The sequence below is a fragment of the Rhagoletis pomonella genome, unplaced genomic scaffold (assembly GCF_013731165.1).
Source record: "Rhagoletis pomonella isolate Grant_MI unplaced genomic scaffold, Rhpom_1.0 Rhpom_scaffold_00007, whole genome shotgun sequence".
Lineage (NCBI taxonomy): Eukaryota > Metazoa > Arthropoda > Insecta > Diptera > Tephritidae > Rhagoletis > Rhagoletis pomonella.
The window spans coordinates 26,202,126-26,219,898 of record NW_023458561.1 but is presented as its reverse complement, the minus strand read 5'-3'; the positions used below and the strand labels follow the sequence as shown (position 1 = coordinate 26,219,898).

The window sequence follows — 17,773 nt, the reverse complement described above, 5'->3', positions numbered from 1 at the left end:
CACGAGTTTTGAAAACACTAAGTGAATTTGAAAGCGATAATATAATCGACCAATTCTTGTAAGAGCTTACCGCTGCCACAAGCAAAAATTAAATAAATTTATTTTATTTAACAAATCTATCGTTAAAGAAGAACCGAATAAAAGAAGGGATAATGCAATTATTTTTCTACAGAACAAGTTTTATCGGTACGCTCGCATCGCTTCGTGCATTAATGAGATTAAAATGCGTCAACATTTTTCTACGTAAATTTTGAAGTCTGTATAGCTGAATTCGAATTAAAATCATTTTATTGCATTTTGTATTTTTATTTAAAATCAGAATATGACCTTATCGGCGGAATTTCGTTGAACGAAATGATTTTATTGCTAAAAGCCGCATAAAAATAAAAAAAAAACAAGTAAGAAAGCCTAAGTTCGGGCAGAGCCGAACATTAAATACCCGGCGCACGTATTAAATATATGTTTTTCGCCTTACCGAAAGCTACGGCTATATGGTAAGCCGGGGCGTATCAATTTTGAGTAAATTAGAGTCCTTAGATTTCGAAATTTTGAAGTTTCAAGCAGTTCTGAAATTTACCGTTATATGAGAAGCGGCCGTTATTTTAGTCCGATTTCAATAATTTTCAACGGTTTGCTTATATGTGGCAAGCACAATAACCACACCGAGTTTGGTACAAATTGGTAGAACGGTTACTGAGATACATATATGTGATCATAAGTGGGCGGTGCCACGCCCATTTTCCAAAAATTTATCACAAACGTATTTCTTGGTAAAGAATTGTTGCAAGCATCAATTTTGAATAAATTAGCTTCAATATTTACTGATTTATCGAAGATTTTGTATTTCTCTAAATTACCGTTATATGGGATGTGGGCGTGGTTATCGTCCGATTTTAAAAATTTTAGGCGATTTTGTATGCTGTACGAAGGCCGACAACTGTGCCAAGTTTGGTAGAAATTGGTACAGCGGTTACCAAGATATAGACATGTAACCATAAGTGGGCGTGGCTACGCCCATTTTCCAAAAATGTATAATATTATTATTTTTTGTCAAAAAATTATTGTAAATACCAATTTTGAGTGATTTATCTTCAGTAGTTACTAAAATATCGCAGTTTTCGTATTTCTGGAAATTACCGTTATATGGGAAGTGGGCGTGGTTACAGTCCGATTTCGCCCATTTTCAATAGCAACCTACCTTGGATTAAGGGAAACCTACATACCAAATTTCGTTGAGATATCTCAATTTTTGCTCGAGTTATCGTGTACACGGACAGACGGACAGACGGACAGACGGACGGACAGACAGACATGGCTTAATCGATTTCTTTTTTTATCCTGATCATTTATGTATACATTTGTCTATATCTATCTCGATTCGTTTTGGCTGTTACAAACAACCGTTATGTGAACAAAATTAATATACCCTTGTGAACAAGTCCGCTCGGGTATAAAAAATTGGAAAACGAAAGGGAAAATAAACAGCAAGAAACAGTAAAAAACGATAAACAATATTGAGACAAATTTAAAATTACACACGCATTTGCATATCCATGCACACTTACATGATAAATAAATAAATATTTATGCGGGTTTTCTCATGCTGTTTGAATATTGATTTCCGTCAATTTCTAGTTATTTAAATTCACGTGAGCATTTGTTAATTTACTAAAACAACAAAAAAAAGACAGGAGCACATAACTGAAAATAAGTAAACAAAACAGACACAAAACTTAGGTATGTACATATTTTCAAATTGTGAAACCCCCGGTAGCTTAATGACATACCAGTCTAGTATTTTTAAATTTACATACATATGTACATAAAATAATTTTCATAAAACGAGTTTTTTTACTTTGTTAATTTATTAAATATTCATTATTATGAATTCATAATCAGCAATTCATTAACAAAATTGTTAATTTTGCTTTGGTATTTTGTGAATGTGACAAGCAACTTCCTTCCTATATTTCTTATTTCTTATGGAATGAGATCTTAACATTTGAAACTTTTTCACGCATGTATTTTTGGACCACCCTATTGCCCTGCCTTCCAGACAAGGCGTCACAAGCATTTGTGATAACGCTTTTTCAACAGGAAGTGAAAATATCGAAGCTCCACAGCTTCATCCGGGATAGTAAATGGTTCAACAGACCTTCTGGTGGCACTCATACACTGAGCCAAAAGCACAATGGCTTTTTCAACCTAGTTATGGTTTGACTTTTTCATGTCAATAAGCCGATTGTAAGAAATGTGATTCAAGTTGAACATTTGAGAACAAATTCATATGCTGTTATTTGTTCGCTTCCGGACGCACGAATGCCGTATGCGAGATACATATTTTTTTTATTTTTTTTCTGTTTTTGGTTTTTCTTAATTACGAAAAAGCCTCTATGAACCAAATCAAATGACAAAAAAAAAAAAATTTATTCAAGTTGAACATTTAAAGACACATTTATAAAGCGGCTGTAGCTGAGTGTGTAGAGTTGCTTGCTGTTATTTGCTAATCCCGTTAGAGGCAACATGTTAGAATGATATTAGAATTTTTTATTTTGTATCTCCGAATTATTAAAAAGCATCTGTGAAGTGCATAACAACATGTTAGAATGATATTAGAATTTTTTATTTTGTATCTCCGAATTATTAAAAAGCATCTGTGAAGTGCATAACATAAACTTATTCAAACGAAAAATCGCCAACCAAAAGTTTGGTTAATGTAAGCAAAAATTTGATTAATATTACCAAATCATTGTTGAAAATAGCAACCAAGGCATTGTTAATATTAACCAAAAATCACGTTGATTCCTTTTCAAGTTTGAATTTGGTAATATTAACCAATTTTTGGTTGATTTTGCTCTCATTGTAGAGGGCATTCACAATGCGCAAGTCTACCTCCGTTTGGAAGTACGAGTAAAAATATTCCTGTCCCATTTGCATGGAGGAAACCTTTATCGATGGACTAATTCATGATAAACACGCTTACACTCATATCCCTATTTAGTGTATTTTCATTATAAAAAAATTTGGATATTCATGAGTGTTGTGAAATGGCATACAAAAAATACTATGCTATTTATTAGCATAATGTCGGTTGTCCATATGTCTTATATGTAGTACATATGTACAAAATAGTTGTTTGCTTTTGAGGCTTTAGTGATTTCTCAATTTTTTTCAATTTTGTAGACCAGAATAAAACTAGTGTTAGCTCGTGTTAACATTTGGATAAGTGTCAAAACACATACAATCAATCTTAATTGTACCAACATGTAGGCTGTCATGTTTCGTACAAAAATTTTGAAGATAAAACTCTTGAGCAAATAAAGGTATTGAAATATGATTGTACACAATAAGTAAATACAAATTAGTTTTGCCTTTAGTTTTAACGTACTTGGTCAAGCAGAAATGTGTCAAATAAAAATCACTTGGTCTGTATGTACCCTGCAGGAATTGAATCCAATTTTACATTAACTTGTAGTTCAGTTATGTTAAACGAAAAGCCACTTTTATCTGCAAATTTTCTTTGAGGAACAACCAGTATACTAAAAAGTGATATGCCTGTATGCGCATAACGCCAATATTTATTATTATTGCAGCACGTAATTGATTTTATAAATGATTATCAAACAGGTATATTGGTTCATTTATTAAGAATATTAAAATCAGGGATCGATAAGATCTATCTTTATTGCTCGTACTTACGTGAAAAATATGAGGTAAAAATATACATATTTGGTAATACAAACATGTAGTATATACGCTGACATATGAACATTAGAGTGGTCGAATTTTTGTATGGGAAACAAAAATTTCATCCTAGAAAACGGGGCACCCCCTTAGTTTTTTTCCATTTGATATTTGTAATATATATAACTTTCAGTTTTCTACCGCACCGAATAGAGGGTGCTCAATGACCTTGACATGCGCTACTGGATCGCTGTGAAACTGGCAAAAATATTTTTTGGACCACTCTAATGTACATACATACATATATCTGTCGTTTATATATATTTATATAATGTTGTACATACCGTTTGCTCAATAAAAACGTTCATACCTTGGGTATGGCGAAACGCAACACAGGCAGCTACAATAATCTGTGCTGCTTATGAGGGGGATAGTCGGATAAAGCCGTTTTTACTATTGAAAGCAATGACAAAGCCAAGATTGAGTCCATGGAAACTGATGCAATTTGTTTGGTGGGTTCAGAAAATAATTTTTCATGATGAGGTGCTACCCCTAGCCTAAACATTAAATCTAATCACTAATATCAACTATTAACCAGACTACTCTAATCAATATTGCCTATAATTGATCAACATAAAAGATTTTTTATTCAAACAGCACACAATATGGACTACTCTAAAAAAAAAGGAATACGGAGCTAGTACCTCCAAATTACCATTTGCTCCGCTTTTTGCGGAATTATTTTAATGATGCTAAATTGACGCCAAAGGAAGGCTGTGAAAACCGATTTCTCACTCGGAAACTAAGGATAGGATAATTCATTTTTAATAAGAAAAGAAAGAAGTCAAAACAAGACTATTAAAAGAAAGATTAAAAAATTTCAAAAAATATATAAAACAAAGCAATACTTCAACCGATCTCCTATTAAGGACCAATAACATATTCGAGGAAAAATGCGACACCTATAGAAGTTTGTATGATTATCACCCTCATTGCGAGAGTCGTGTCGAATGCAAGTCGTTTTTCCAGAGCTGAATCGTATGGAAAATTTCACGTCATTGCCTAAATTTTCTACTCGACTAGTGTATTGAAACGGAAAAACTTGGCAGCACTGTATAGTTTTCGACGGTTTTCGATTGCCAATGTTGTCGAGTTGTACAATTTGACCTTATTTACGACTTACGCATTGATGCTAAATATTCACAGACGAATACAGCTTCGCAATCCCAAACCTAATATGGTATCAGTGTTGCCAGGTCATTGAAGTGAGAAATCGTCAATTTGGTTCTCGAAAACCGTCATTTGCATGTAAAAGTCGACAACATATAAAAAAAATTAAATAAACAGAACCAGGAACCGCTTTCGGATTTTTTCTTTTTATTCTAGCTTCTGATTGCTATACGTAAAAAAAAATTAACTTTTTTACGAATGTTTGGTTGCCTTTGTAACTACATACATAGCTACAAAGTTGAGAACCAGCCAAAGTTGCACATAAATAAAGAAAAATCGTCATTGGGACACAAAAATTGCCAAATCGTCATGGCAGTAAAAAATCTTCACAATGACGACTGGCAACATTTAAAACAAACAGGCATAGTATTGTACAGAGAGCTGTAAAACACCTGCAGAAAAAGCATTTTTATGGATGCACTTGAATATGATGAAAACATTTCTATTTTATTAAGTAAACAGGTAATACTTTTTATGAACGTTATCTACATTCCGTGATTCGAAAACATTTTTTCTATTGTATACACACGTTGTATTAACATAAGCCGTCGTATAAGTAGAATAGAATAAAATACACTGTTTAGTCATTAGGATCGCATATATTTAACTTGATTCCTCACATTAAACCAAGAATATTCAATGAAAATCAATAAAGTTCCTGTTATGCGCTAAACATAATACTATCGGGACTTCTTAAACTTTGGCATCACCGCAAATTTTTCTCCAAGTAAGAATAGGGACTCGATACCAAGAATATCGATGCTAAATATAACTAAAAAAATTCAGTCTCATAAAGTTTTTAATAAAGAATTACCTATTTCTAAGCCGAGCTACGAGTTTCAGTTCTGAAAATTAAAGCTCAGAAGTGAAAATTAGAAATTCTTTAATCAGTCATTCGGAACCGTCAGAAAACATAAAATCTTTAATTCTGTGTAAAATAAAAACATTTTTAGCAAGTCAATACCAGGGACCAAACATAACAGTTATTGATGAAAACTGTCATTGAAAAATTCACTATGAAGGAAATGTTCTACCACTAAGTGGTACATACCACTTGATTTCTTTTTTTTATTAAAAAGCTTATTTCAAACTAAACCTTTTTTGTAACTGTTATGGAAAATTAAAAAAATAACAGTTATTTTCGATTTTTATTTTATAAATCAAAAATCACAATTATTTTTAATTTTTATATTATATGTCTTAGACAACAGTTATTGAAGATTCTTATTTATAAAAGACATCAATAAAAAATAGCCAACGACTTTTACTTTTAAAATAAATATACATCAGTCCCTGACTTTTACCTTTAAAGTCATTATAATTTTTTTTTAGTTAAGAAGGCGTAGGATAACAAAAGTTTACTACGACTTATACAAATGACTTTTATAAGTATGATTTCAAAAATAAAAGTCACTGTCTGACTTTTATAAATAAAAGTCTTCCATAACTGTTATCTAAGACCAAAGAACGTAAATCTATAAAAATATACAACACGTTATAATTGTAGCGAGTGTGAACATCAGGAGCGTGCCTTCTCTTTTCATCCAATCAAAAAACGTATTTGGGCAAAAACGAAGGCACGCTCCTGATGTTCACATTCGCTACAGTTAAAACGTGTTGTCTTTTCTTATAGATTTACGTTCTTTGCAGATTACTTAGATAAAATTTAAAAATTACTGTTATTTTGGGTTTGTAAAATAAAAATCAGAAATAACAAGCTATTTAAGGAGTAATTCCAAAAAACAACGTTTCGAGTAAAAATATCGGCATCGAATTACAAAAGTATCGATATGATTCGCATCGTATTGAAAACTGATGAATCCTCACCAAAATCCTATGTAAAAAAATGCGCTGGCGACAAAGTATTTGAGGAATTTTGTAAATACTCGAATTCATAGAATTCAGTACTATAGTTGTTTATGTAGTACACGGAGAAAAAAGTTTAGGTACGCCAACGAAAAATATTTCTCGCAACATATGATTCCGTTATAGTTACATCACTTGGTTATATTAAGTTACCAAATTATGTGTTACGAGAAATATATCTACATACTTAGCTGACTTTTTTCTGAGTGTAGGGGGGAGGTGCGCACTACTACTCGGTATAATGCAGGTTCGATTCCTGAAGGTAACCCTTGTTTGGCAGCACGTCACGCATTTGTGGCAAAAATGCAGCAAGGGAGGGTCACAAAAAATGCCACCAAAGACATTCAAGACTTTGAGGGAAAGTGGGCTTTACCAGCTGTGAGAGTGTTAGACACTACTATAAAATCACTAATTCCCTATCCCCGGAGAATTCAAAACTTATTAAAAAATAATAGCTCTTCTTTCTTTATAACCTTATGCGAATTTGTGGTTAATTTTTAAAATAAAATGCTTTTCTTTTTAAGGGAGGATCCCAGATAGTCACATCAATTCGTAGATAAGATTTCGAAAGTTAACTGTTCAACAATTTCATTGCAAAGAACGCAAAAATACCTCGTAAGGCGCCGCGCATACATTGGGGATATTCTAGTTACAAAACTAAAATTCTCAGTGTAAGAGAAAACACTTGTTTTAAATGTGATCATTAATTTTTTCGCCTCGCATACGTTTCTAGAATACAAATGTCTGTTGATCAGACGAAATTTGGTTGTTTATGCGGCGTACATTTAAGGGTTGATGGACTTTTGTGCGCGTAACCTAGTAGGTGCGGGCACCGCCAACAGACCATATTACGTCAAAGTTCGCCTAGCCAGTCAGTAGTGCGCTAATATTGACAGCTTGTGAAGCTTAACGAGTCGCCAGCGAGCAATGTGGGGGGGCTGAGCATAGTAGGCAGGCAATTTGGATTTTGCAAATGCAATAAAAATTATTGGCACACAGCGCTGGTGGGTGAGTAAACCCTCGGTAAAACAAAGCGTTCATACAGTAATGTGATGGACATTATTAATTACATACATAAGTATACACTGGCGGCAGAAATAATAGACTCGCCTTACTTTGAAGAGTCTTGGCTATATTTCTTTGGTTTATTTTATGTTTAATATTTTTTTTTTAGAAAAGCTTGGGTAGTTATAGAACAAACACCATATAAATCCCCTTTTGAAACTTTGCACAAAAATTGTAAAAATTCGATAAACTTTCACCAAATTTTTAAACTTTTTACTCAGAATTTTTAGAAAAATGTTTGGTATGCAGTTTTGTAGCTTATTCAATTTTAATTAAAAAATACGGTTGATTTTTGACACTTTGTATGAGAAAAAAATGCGTAACACCGTCAACAAAAAAAAAAAAAAATCTGAAAAATTAACGGTACTTTGTAGCCAATTGAAACATGCACTTTATTAAACTAAAATTGAATGGGCTACACAACTCCATACTAAAAATTCTGCATAAAAGGTTTGAAAATTTGGAGACTTTGTATAAAAATTCTGCAAAGTTTCACCAGTGTCTTCCATATAAAGAAAAATTGTCGAACATAATTTTATAAAACAATACGAAACAGCTTTAACCAAAAAAATACTCAAAAATCAACGAGATTTTTACTAACTTGAAGCTTGCACTTGCTAATATGTACTACAATTTAATGGACTACAAAATCAATACCAAAATTATCCCAAAGATTCTGATTAAAATGTTTGAAATTTTTGCTGAAACTTTGCAGAATTTTTATATTTGTACAAAGTTTGAAATATGCATTTATATGGTGTTTGTTGTATAACCAGCCAGACTCTTACAAAAAAAATCGTAAACCTTAATAAACAAAATACAAATAGTCAAAAATGGTAAAAATATCGCCCTCCTAGCATTTTGTGGACAACTGTACATAAATACAGTGGTCGAAAAAATTATAGCAGCAGCACATTTTGACAGGTTTTAACATAATTTTTTTTTTGTTATTTAATTTTTTTTTATTTTTTTTTATAAAAGTATGGCTCCTTGGCCCCGTGTAAACGCAAGTTTCAAACTTTGTGCAATATAAACAAAAAAATAAAACTTTCGTAACAATTTCGATTTTTTTTAAATTTCATTTCCTAGAAAGATTCTAGATTTTTTAGAATTTAACCAATATTTATTTAAGAACAATAACCAATATTAAATATCAAAAAAACAAATATATGTGAAAACTTGTCAAAATGTGGTGCGGGTATAATTTTCTCGGCCATTGTATGTAGTTGTTTTTAGTGTTAGGACACAGTTTACGCCTTCGGCTGGGATATACATACATACATAAGTAAGCATTACATTTTACAACATTTTTATTTATAAATTTTTATATGAGGAAAATAAAAGTGCCGCAAATCAAAGCGCACGGATGTTGCGAATTTTCGACAGAAAAGTTTTTATATTCAATTTGTTGGCATCTGCTGCTGTTGGCTATTACCTGCTGCCATTGTCTACATATTGTTTCGTTTTTACTTAGATTTTTTTCATGGTTTTGTTTTAAGTTTAGTTTGTTTATTTAGGTATTTTCGCGTACAAAATTATAAATTAACTGATTTTTTCATGCGCACATTTGTGTATGCAATTTTTCATTCGCAAGTGTGTATATATGCACATACATATGATATGTAGATTTATATTTAAAAATATTATTATACAATGTATGTATGTATATTGTGTGCGTTTTAGCACTCCGCCTTTGTTTTAGCTTCGGATTTTTTTTTTTTTTTATTGACTGTCTGCCTTAATTTAATAGCTTCAATTTAGCAAATCTCGGCTGTTCCATATAATTTGCCTGACACCAACAATGATACCGTCGTCGGCTGTTGTTGCCAGCGGCAGGGCAATTTATGGATTTTGTTTTGGTTTTGGCTCAGTGTAAACAATTACAAATCATTCAATGTCATAGGCGGACAACAGCCAAATCATGAAAACAATAGCGGAAAGCATTTAAGTATTTGCACATACATATCTATGTATATACAACCACGCACGTACATATATGTATGTATACATATGTATGCAGTGTAAAAAAGTTATGTACCACATAATATGTATGTGGGTATGAGATTGCGTATGCAAATACAACGGTTACCAGCATACAAACATGTTTGATGGAATTATTGCGAAAAATTCGGAGAAAGTTGCTGGCGTATTGGGAATTTATGTGCTTTGTTTATAAACTTTAGGGCATAAAATTGCATACATATGTACATATGTACATATATTCGCTTGCACATAAATACATTTTATTTTACAAAGCAATAACTAATACTAATTACAGTTGTGTGCAAAATATTTAGCAGGGTAGATATGTATATTCGATTGAACATATTACTATAGTGATTATCATTTGACTTGACCATTTATCTGAATATTTTTTAATTTTAATTATTTTTTTATAAAAATATAGTATATTATTTAACAAGAACGTTATAAATACAAGTTTAAATTATTGTGCAGCATTTTAAAGAATCAACCAACTTTCGTAAAAATTGCGACCTTTTTAATTCGATTATTTAGAAATATTTTGAGTAGGTATGCAGTTTTGTGGCTCATTCAATTTTAGTGTAACAAACGGCAAGTTTAAAGTAGCTTCGACTTACCGTTGATTTTCGAATTTTTTTTTGTGTTGATAATATCAATCATTTCCTTCCATACAAAGTATGTCCGACGATTTTTTTATATGGAGAAAATGAGCAACACCTTCAGCACCTTTACAATGATCGCCGGCGGCACATTTTAACCAACTTAACGGTTTTTTCTTAAGTAAACCCAATCGCTTTCTAGAAATGTCAAGGGGTGCAATTTGCAATAATTAATTGGAACTGAAGATCGGTTAAGAAATAGCAAGGTTTTCAAGTTTTCATGAGAGTTTCATTAAAAACCTGCGAGTCAGCTGTAATGACCTTGTTAACACTTATGTATATGTATTTACATTTGCCGCTTGCTGGCTGAAATTTCATGAGACACAAAATTAAGTGGACAATTAAATAAAAAAATAAAATAAATAAAAAATAAAAAACAAAAATAAATAAAATAAACAATAATACAATTTTCCATTGGGCAATAAACTTAATTTGCACACAGTTGTCAACCATATGTACGAGTATTATTTTTACTTTATCTTATTTGCTCATTGCTTAGCAGTGATTTATTTTAATTTTAGATTTTTGCTCATACCCTCAAATTACTCGGTGACAATATGTATGTACATATGTATGTATGTATGTATTTTTGCTGTCCTTCGGAGCACGTGCGAATGTGTGGGTGTGAGTGCGACGCAAGTTTGCATACGAATATGCCACTGTGTAAGATATGATACTCGGTAACTGAAAGTCATTGAGCCATGCAAAATTCGTTAAGCCGCACAACAATCGGGAGTTGAAGTTGCTAATCATCGCCGCACGGCCCAACAAAATTTGGCTGAGAATGAATTGGGCTGAAGTTGCAGCAGTTGTAGGTAGGTTACACACGCGCACAAATTAATGAGGTGAACAAATAAAAACGCGTCACCATAACGAAATTGACACCAACAGAAGAATGCTACCAACATGTTTATTGTTGCACAGTGGGCGATGCCCGTATAAACTGCGACAAAAAGTATTAAACATGCTTCGAGTTCGCTGAAATTTGATGCACTTGTCATGCCTGGTACAATTTTTATGGTTAAATTACTGACCGTCTCAATTTCAAGTCCGCTTCTTCTGGGTGAAGTTAGCCTTAATGTTCCCTACACGAGTATCAAGACACTTTTATCCCCTATTTTTAAAAACTTGCAAAACTTGTTTTGAATTACACGAGTCACTCTGTTGCTTATGCCAGGATTTTAACTCTCATCCAAGCACATTTGATATATCTGATTCATTTTTCAGCATTAAGAAAGCGATACTATCCTCTCTCAATAGTTAAATGATTGACTAACATAAATACATAATAATCAGCTGTTGAATTTGGTTCTGTAGCTGAATAGTTTTAGCGCATGAAACAATGGTCCTAATGCGAACGAAGTGTCCGGGATGCATTGTCCCGCGAAACAATGAGACCAAATGGCCGACGAGATCTTGCGAGATCTTGGGGCTATGAGAAAAGTTATAAATGATATACAAACCGAACTATGCAAAAAAGTCATGGGAGCTAGAGGAGTCGCGGTGACCATTTAACATATATTGCGTTTTATTTATAAAAGAAAATCGGCGATCTTATTGAATCAACCTACACTACTGAATTTGGCATTAAAGATGAAAACAAATCTCACAAAAATCGACCCTTCAATTACCCGTGTTGAGTCCCGTGAATTGCCCGTTCGAATTTTCATGTTAAAATACGATTCATACAACACCAATATCCGGCGCCGTTTTGAATAGTACTCGTGCCATTTTCTCGAAAAAGAAACCTCAAATCACTTTAATAAACATATTTAGCATCTAATCTAACCACTTAGTTGGCTATTTTGAGACATTTCGAAACTCGGACTTTCGGCCACTCCCAGACCACTGTGCGTCGGTGTATTAACGGAGACACTAGACGGTGAAATGAGGAGAGAGTACATATGTATGTAGATACAGTACATATGTACATGTGCACGTAATACATAGGTATGTACATTTAAAGCGAGCGCCGCGTTGGAGAATGTTGACAATGTAAATTTGCACGGCTGCTGCGTCTGTCATTTCATTTTATTTAATTTTTGTTTGTTTGTTGCTCATTTCTGGTTTTGGGTAGGTACATTTTTTATTATATATATATTTTTTCAAGAGCGCAATTAAATTTGGCTTGAAAGTGGTTGCTTTTTGCCAACATTCAAGCGAAAAGATAAACAAACAAATATGTTTAAAGGGTAAACATTAGGAATGTTAATCCCGGGATCCCGGCCTTTTTCAGGACCGATTTTCAGGATTTGTAATTTGCACTGATGGCCATAATAGAAACTACTTTTCTTAACCAGCATTGGCTAAATTATTATATTTTTATTTAATAATTAATATTTTTTATTAATGTCTAGCTCATTATACATATAACACCGTGTGATAGTAATTATTAGACACAAAAATCAATATATTCGCGAAATCTTGGGTCAAATATAGTAAAATTGCGTTTTTAGTTTTTCACTCTGACGTCAGTAATTCAAAAATTATTTAAAAAATTCAGTGAAATGTGCTTAGAGAAGAAGTATGGGTATCAAATTGAAGAGGAAATCCTGTAGAATTCAAGCTTTTGGTGCATAAGGACTGGTAAGTATTGAAAATGTCCTTTTAAAATTTTATCCTAAAAATTTCGCAATATTTTATTTTTTTTTTTAATTTTATCTTAAGGACTTATATAAACTTGATAACATCCTCGAATTTCGTTATCAGCTTAAAAAATTATCTACTCGCCCTTGTGAATCCAAAAAATTTGTTTTTTTTTTTAATTCTAAAAAAATTTCCTGTTGCATTTGGTACCCATATTTTTATTCTGCATACATTGCATTGAATTTTTTAAATAATTTTTGGAATTTGAAATTTCAGTCCTTTAAAATAAATCTTGACGTCAGAGAGAAAAAGTACAAAACGCCACTTTAAAAAAAAGTAGGTTTCAAACCCATTTATTTATTATTTATTTTATGGTAGGAGAGCGTCTCAAATAATATAGAAGCACTTTTTTCGATTTCAGTTGTTAAAAAGTAATGAATATCTAAATCCCAGGACAAATACCGGGATCCCGGAAATGTGATAACGACATCCCGAAAATTCCGGGATCCTAAAAATTAACATCCCTAGTATACATACATATATATAATATGACAGAGATGACATAAAGAGTGGCGAAGTAACAAATATTTAAAAATAAATAACAAAGACAGATGACAATGTTCATATTTTTTGGCCTGGTTTACGAAAATAATATAATCAACAAAATAAACACATACATATATATTTCGTAGATACACATACTTAAATACATATGTACTACGTTGAAGTCGTCGTCATTAATGTAAATGGCTTTAAATATCAAATTTCTTAAAAAGCAGTAAATGTGCTAACACCTTTGGTGTGGCCGTTTAGTTCAAAGTAAACGCTTGGAATAGTAAAAAACGTACGCTCACTCCATTATATCTGCGTGCACCCTTGCTTTTTAAATATTCACAATGTTTTGAAAGCTATAATTTTTTTGTTATTTTTCTACAAAAATATGGTTCGTGCTATAAACAAAAACATAATAAAAATCAAAGTTTCAAACTGTATACAACATTAAGGAAAATTTAATGAATTTTCATCAAAAATCGGAGTAAAAAGCTTAAAATTTTGATGAGAATTCGTTTAATTTTTCGTACAGTTGAAACTTTGATTTAAATGGTTTTGCTTATAGCATGAACCTTATTTTTGTACAAAATCCTTTAAGATCCTGTGCGGTTCCACCTCTGATCTCCTTAAGCGAGGCGTCCATGCCCACCGTAAATGTCTCTTACAGTCATCCACTAGTTGAGAGAGGTAGAAGAGAGTGCCTCAATGGCTATCCGAGAAGATATTCACCTGAGTTCGCGCGGGTACATTCTCTTTGCTGTACCTTACTGCCTAATTAATTGCAAACGTTTTGGTCTGGAAAACGCTTGCATAGTCTGGTAGGCGAAAGGACAACTTTAGGTTATATTGCTCAATGAAAACCCCCGCACCAACTCCGCATTCCCCCGTAAAGACAGTTAAGCTCTGCATGAACTCGGCCTTTCTTTGTTCCGGCCACTGCGGCTTGGAAATCTCGTGTGGGGTTTGTGGTGAACCCAGATCTTCGACAGGATATAGTCAGTGTGCAGGGATTTAATTTCAGGCGGTAGAGCGTCTAGGGTGGAGCTTTCCTTCCAACGGCCCAAGGCACACTGCCTGATGGCACTGTTAGCAGCTGAGTTTTCATATAAAGATGTCTATGGGTAATAAGTCAAGAAGGACGTTCTAAACAGCATTCGGCCAGGATCTCATTGCGCCAGGGGCTGTTGACCTTTGAATTTCGTTTAGCTTTTTAACTGCGTAATCCTTAGTAAGGGCTGGCCACCAGACCAGCGCCTCATGGTTTCAAACCCCATCTCTTGCCTAACATTCTGTTGGCTGCATAGAGAGCCACAGTGGCATGCCTTGTACGCTCTTCAATGTTAGCTTCTAGTTAAATTTGGGATCCAGAATAACTCCAACGTATTTCATGTTGTTAGACAGATCCAGTTCCGTTCCTCGTAACTTTGGTTTAGTAAAATTAAGAAATTTTGTTTAATTTATGAAAAGCAAAAGGTCAGTTTTCTCAGGGGTTGCGCTAAGACCCAGGAATCTATCGTCTTTAGAGCCCTTTCCATAATTTTACTTATGACCGAAGGAACTGACCCGATACCAGTATTGCTACTTCTCCGGCGTAAGCCACCGCCCTGGTTCCTTGAGATTCTAGCTTTACCAATCGTTTGTTCCAGACCACTCTCACTCTCACTGCATATGTATATCGAAAATTTAAATACCTTAGGTTGAAGAGTAGAGCTGTGTTGATAAAAACTCAGTGCTTCTAATGTTCTTATCGTACCTGTTATATTTCCCAGGTACTGTATTTGATAAGAAATGATTGTTTTGAAATAAAATTCAAATATTTTATAACGGCGCATTTCTTTTCACATATTTAGGTGGCATTTTCAATGCAAAACAAAAATAAACCCAAGTAAGTAAACAAGAGATCAAATTAGCTGAGTACAAATATAGAATCCGTACCCACCGGATCACACACCTCTACATTTCCTTTTGACTTACATACATATACATATGTACATATATAAAAACAAATATATACATATACATATTTACTTATGTAAATACATATATGTATATAATCCACATATCTTATTTTTATGACTCACCCATATTCTCATAAATGTCATCGCTGACATCCCATCGATCAATGATGCCCAGACATTGTTGCAACCTTGCGAATGTCGCTGTTTGTGGTCGATGTGAACACCATTCTCGCAACACGGTGCGCATCGGGTCATCATTGTTGCTGCTGCAAAAGCTGCGTACCTCAGCCAGCTCGGCAACGCCACGCCAATCGCGTTCGTAACCATCTTCTGAACGCAAAATTTTACGACAATTTAGTAGCTGCGACAATTGTAGGCGTGTATTGGCGCTCAACTCCTGAAGTGGCGTTTCCACGAAAAGGCCAATATCGGCACTGTTTACTTCCGCCGCCGGTGAGTCCATTGACGCCGATACGCTGGCATTGTAGGTGGAGGAGGTGGTTGAGGATGCAGAACCGGGTGTGCTAATGCCGGCCGGAGATATGGACGGCATGCGTGTGTTAATATTTGGTATTGAAATGGCCAAACGTTGTTGTTGCACCATATTTGAGCTGTTTGATTTTTTACTGTTACTGGTGTTTGTTTCTTTTTTATTGGTTGGTAATTAATAACTTAATATATTTCTTTTGTTTAATTGATTATTTTTATTATAAATAAATGTTTGGTTTTATTTTTTTTTTTGGTAGGTTATTACTGTTTGTAGAATCTTGCACGCGAGTTTATTGGCTTGAAGCGTTCAACGAACGCTCACGACCGCGTCAACACGCAGACAAACGCACACACTTGCACCTTCTTCTTATTATAAGCGGTGACACGAATGTTTGCATGTAAAATAACTGAAATGAAGTGAAAGAAAGAATAAAGAAAAGAGGAAATAAGTATATGTATGTATGTATATATATGTAGGTATATATGCATGTGCTAATAAAATTATTATTTAGACTGCATAATCTTATTTAATAAGAATCATAACGACGACAACGAAAAAAGAACCACTGTAGCAGAATAACAACTGATAAGCGCTAATCCATCGCTAAGTCATTGAAATGAGTTCACACCGACAAATTTTGATTTTTTGCGCTATTAGCGTGGACGAGAATGCATGAATACTCAGAACAATACGACTGTATGGGTATACATTAGGGTGGTCCGAAAATACATGTGGGGGGGAAAAAGTATAGTCGGAATTTGTATGCTCTCACCCCCTAGGATTGTTCTATACCGAAAAAAATATATCCCTATTTTTTTATTTTTCAACTTTTCGTAGAAATGGTATAGAATTCTTAAGAATCAATATTTTTCTATCGGAAAACTCTGTTTATCTGCAGAAGATTCCCAATAATAATACCCAATTGTTTATTTAACCATTTTTTCATCGCAACTATGATTTATAGGTCCGCCAAAAACCCACAAAAACCTCGAAAAATGCAATTGGCGGACCAAGAAAAAATCGTTAGTATTAAAAAATGGTTGAATAAACAATTGGGTATTATTATTGAAAGTCTCCTGAAGAGAACCAGAGTTTTCCGATCGCAAAATTTTGTTTTCTACAATTCTATACCATTTCTACGAAAAGTTGTTTTTTTCCCATATAAAAATACATGGAAAACTTTGAGAGCTTTGAGCGACCTCTAAATATTTTTTGATTTCAAAATAAAAAATAGGGGTATACTTTTTTTCGTTATAGAACAATCCTAAGGGATGAGAGCATTACAATTCTGACTTCACTGTTTTTGGACCACCCTAGTATACATACTATATATGTACATATATGTATAAATGCAGTTCCAATGCAATAGTTACTACTTGCACTAAATCTAGAATAGCAATAGCACAGAGGTGGCTCAATCGGAGTCTACATAGTAATGGCTAATAGGGACGACCGACATTATAAAAAACCTTAAACTGGATTATGCGGGATAGAATTACGCACCTCTAACCTCTTGGCAACAGTACGTGTTAATACTTAAAGAATACAATAACTTGAGTGCTCGGGAGAAACATTTTTCTAACAGCGGTCGTCTATCGACAGGAAAGCTTCCCATAAAGCCCACTGGGGCAATGAGAAGACGCCCCCAATGTTATTACAAACCGATTTCCTATAGACCTCCAAATAATGCACACTACATT

At 33.6% G+C, this 17,773-nt stretch overlaps 1 protein-coding gene across 1 annotated transcript in view; it reads right to left on the bottom strand.

Annotated features, from left to right (window-relative positions):
* Window positions 1-17,773, bottom strand: part of LOC118742500 (myeloid differentiation primary response protein MyD88) — a 43,993-nt gene that overhangs the window by 14,185 nt on the left and 12,035 nt on the right. Inside the window, exon 2 of the mRNA XM_036474622.1 lies at window positions 15,707-16,479. Within this exon, the coding sequence (XP_036330515.1) occupies window positions 15,707-16,187 (481 nt within the window). The 5' untranslated portion in view covers window positions 16,188-16,479. The remainder of the gene's footprint in view (window positions 1-15,706; window positions 16,480-17,773) is intronic.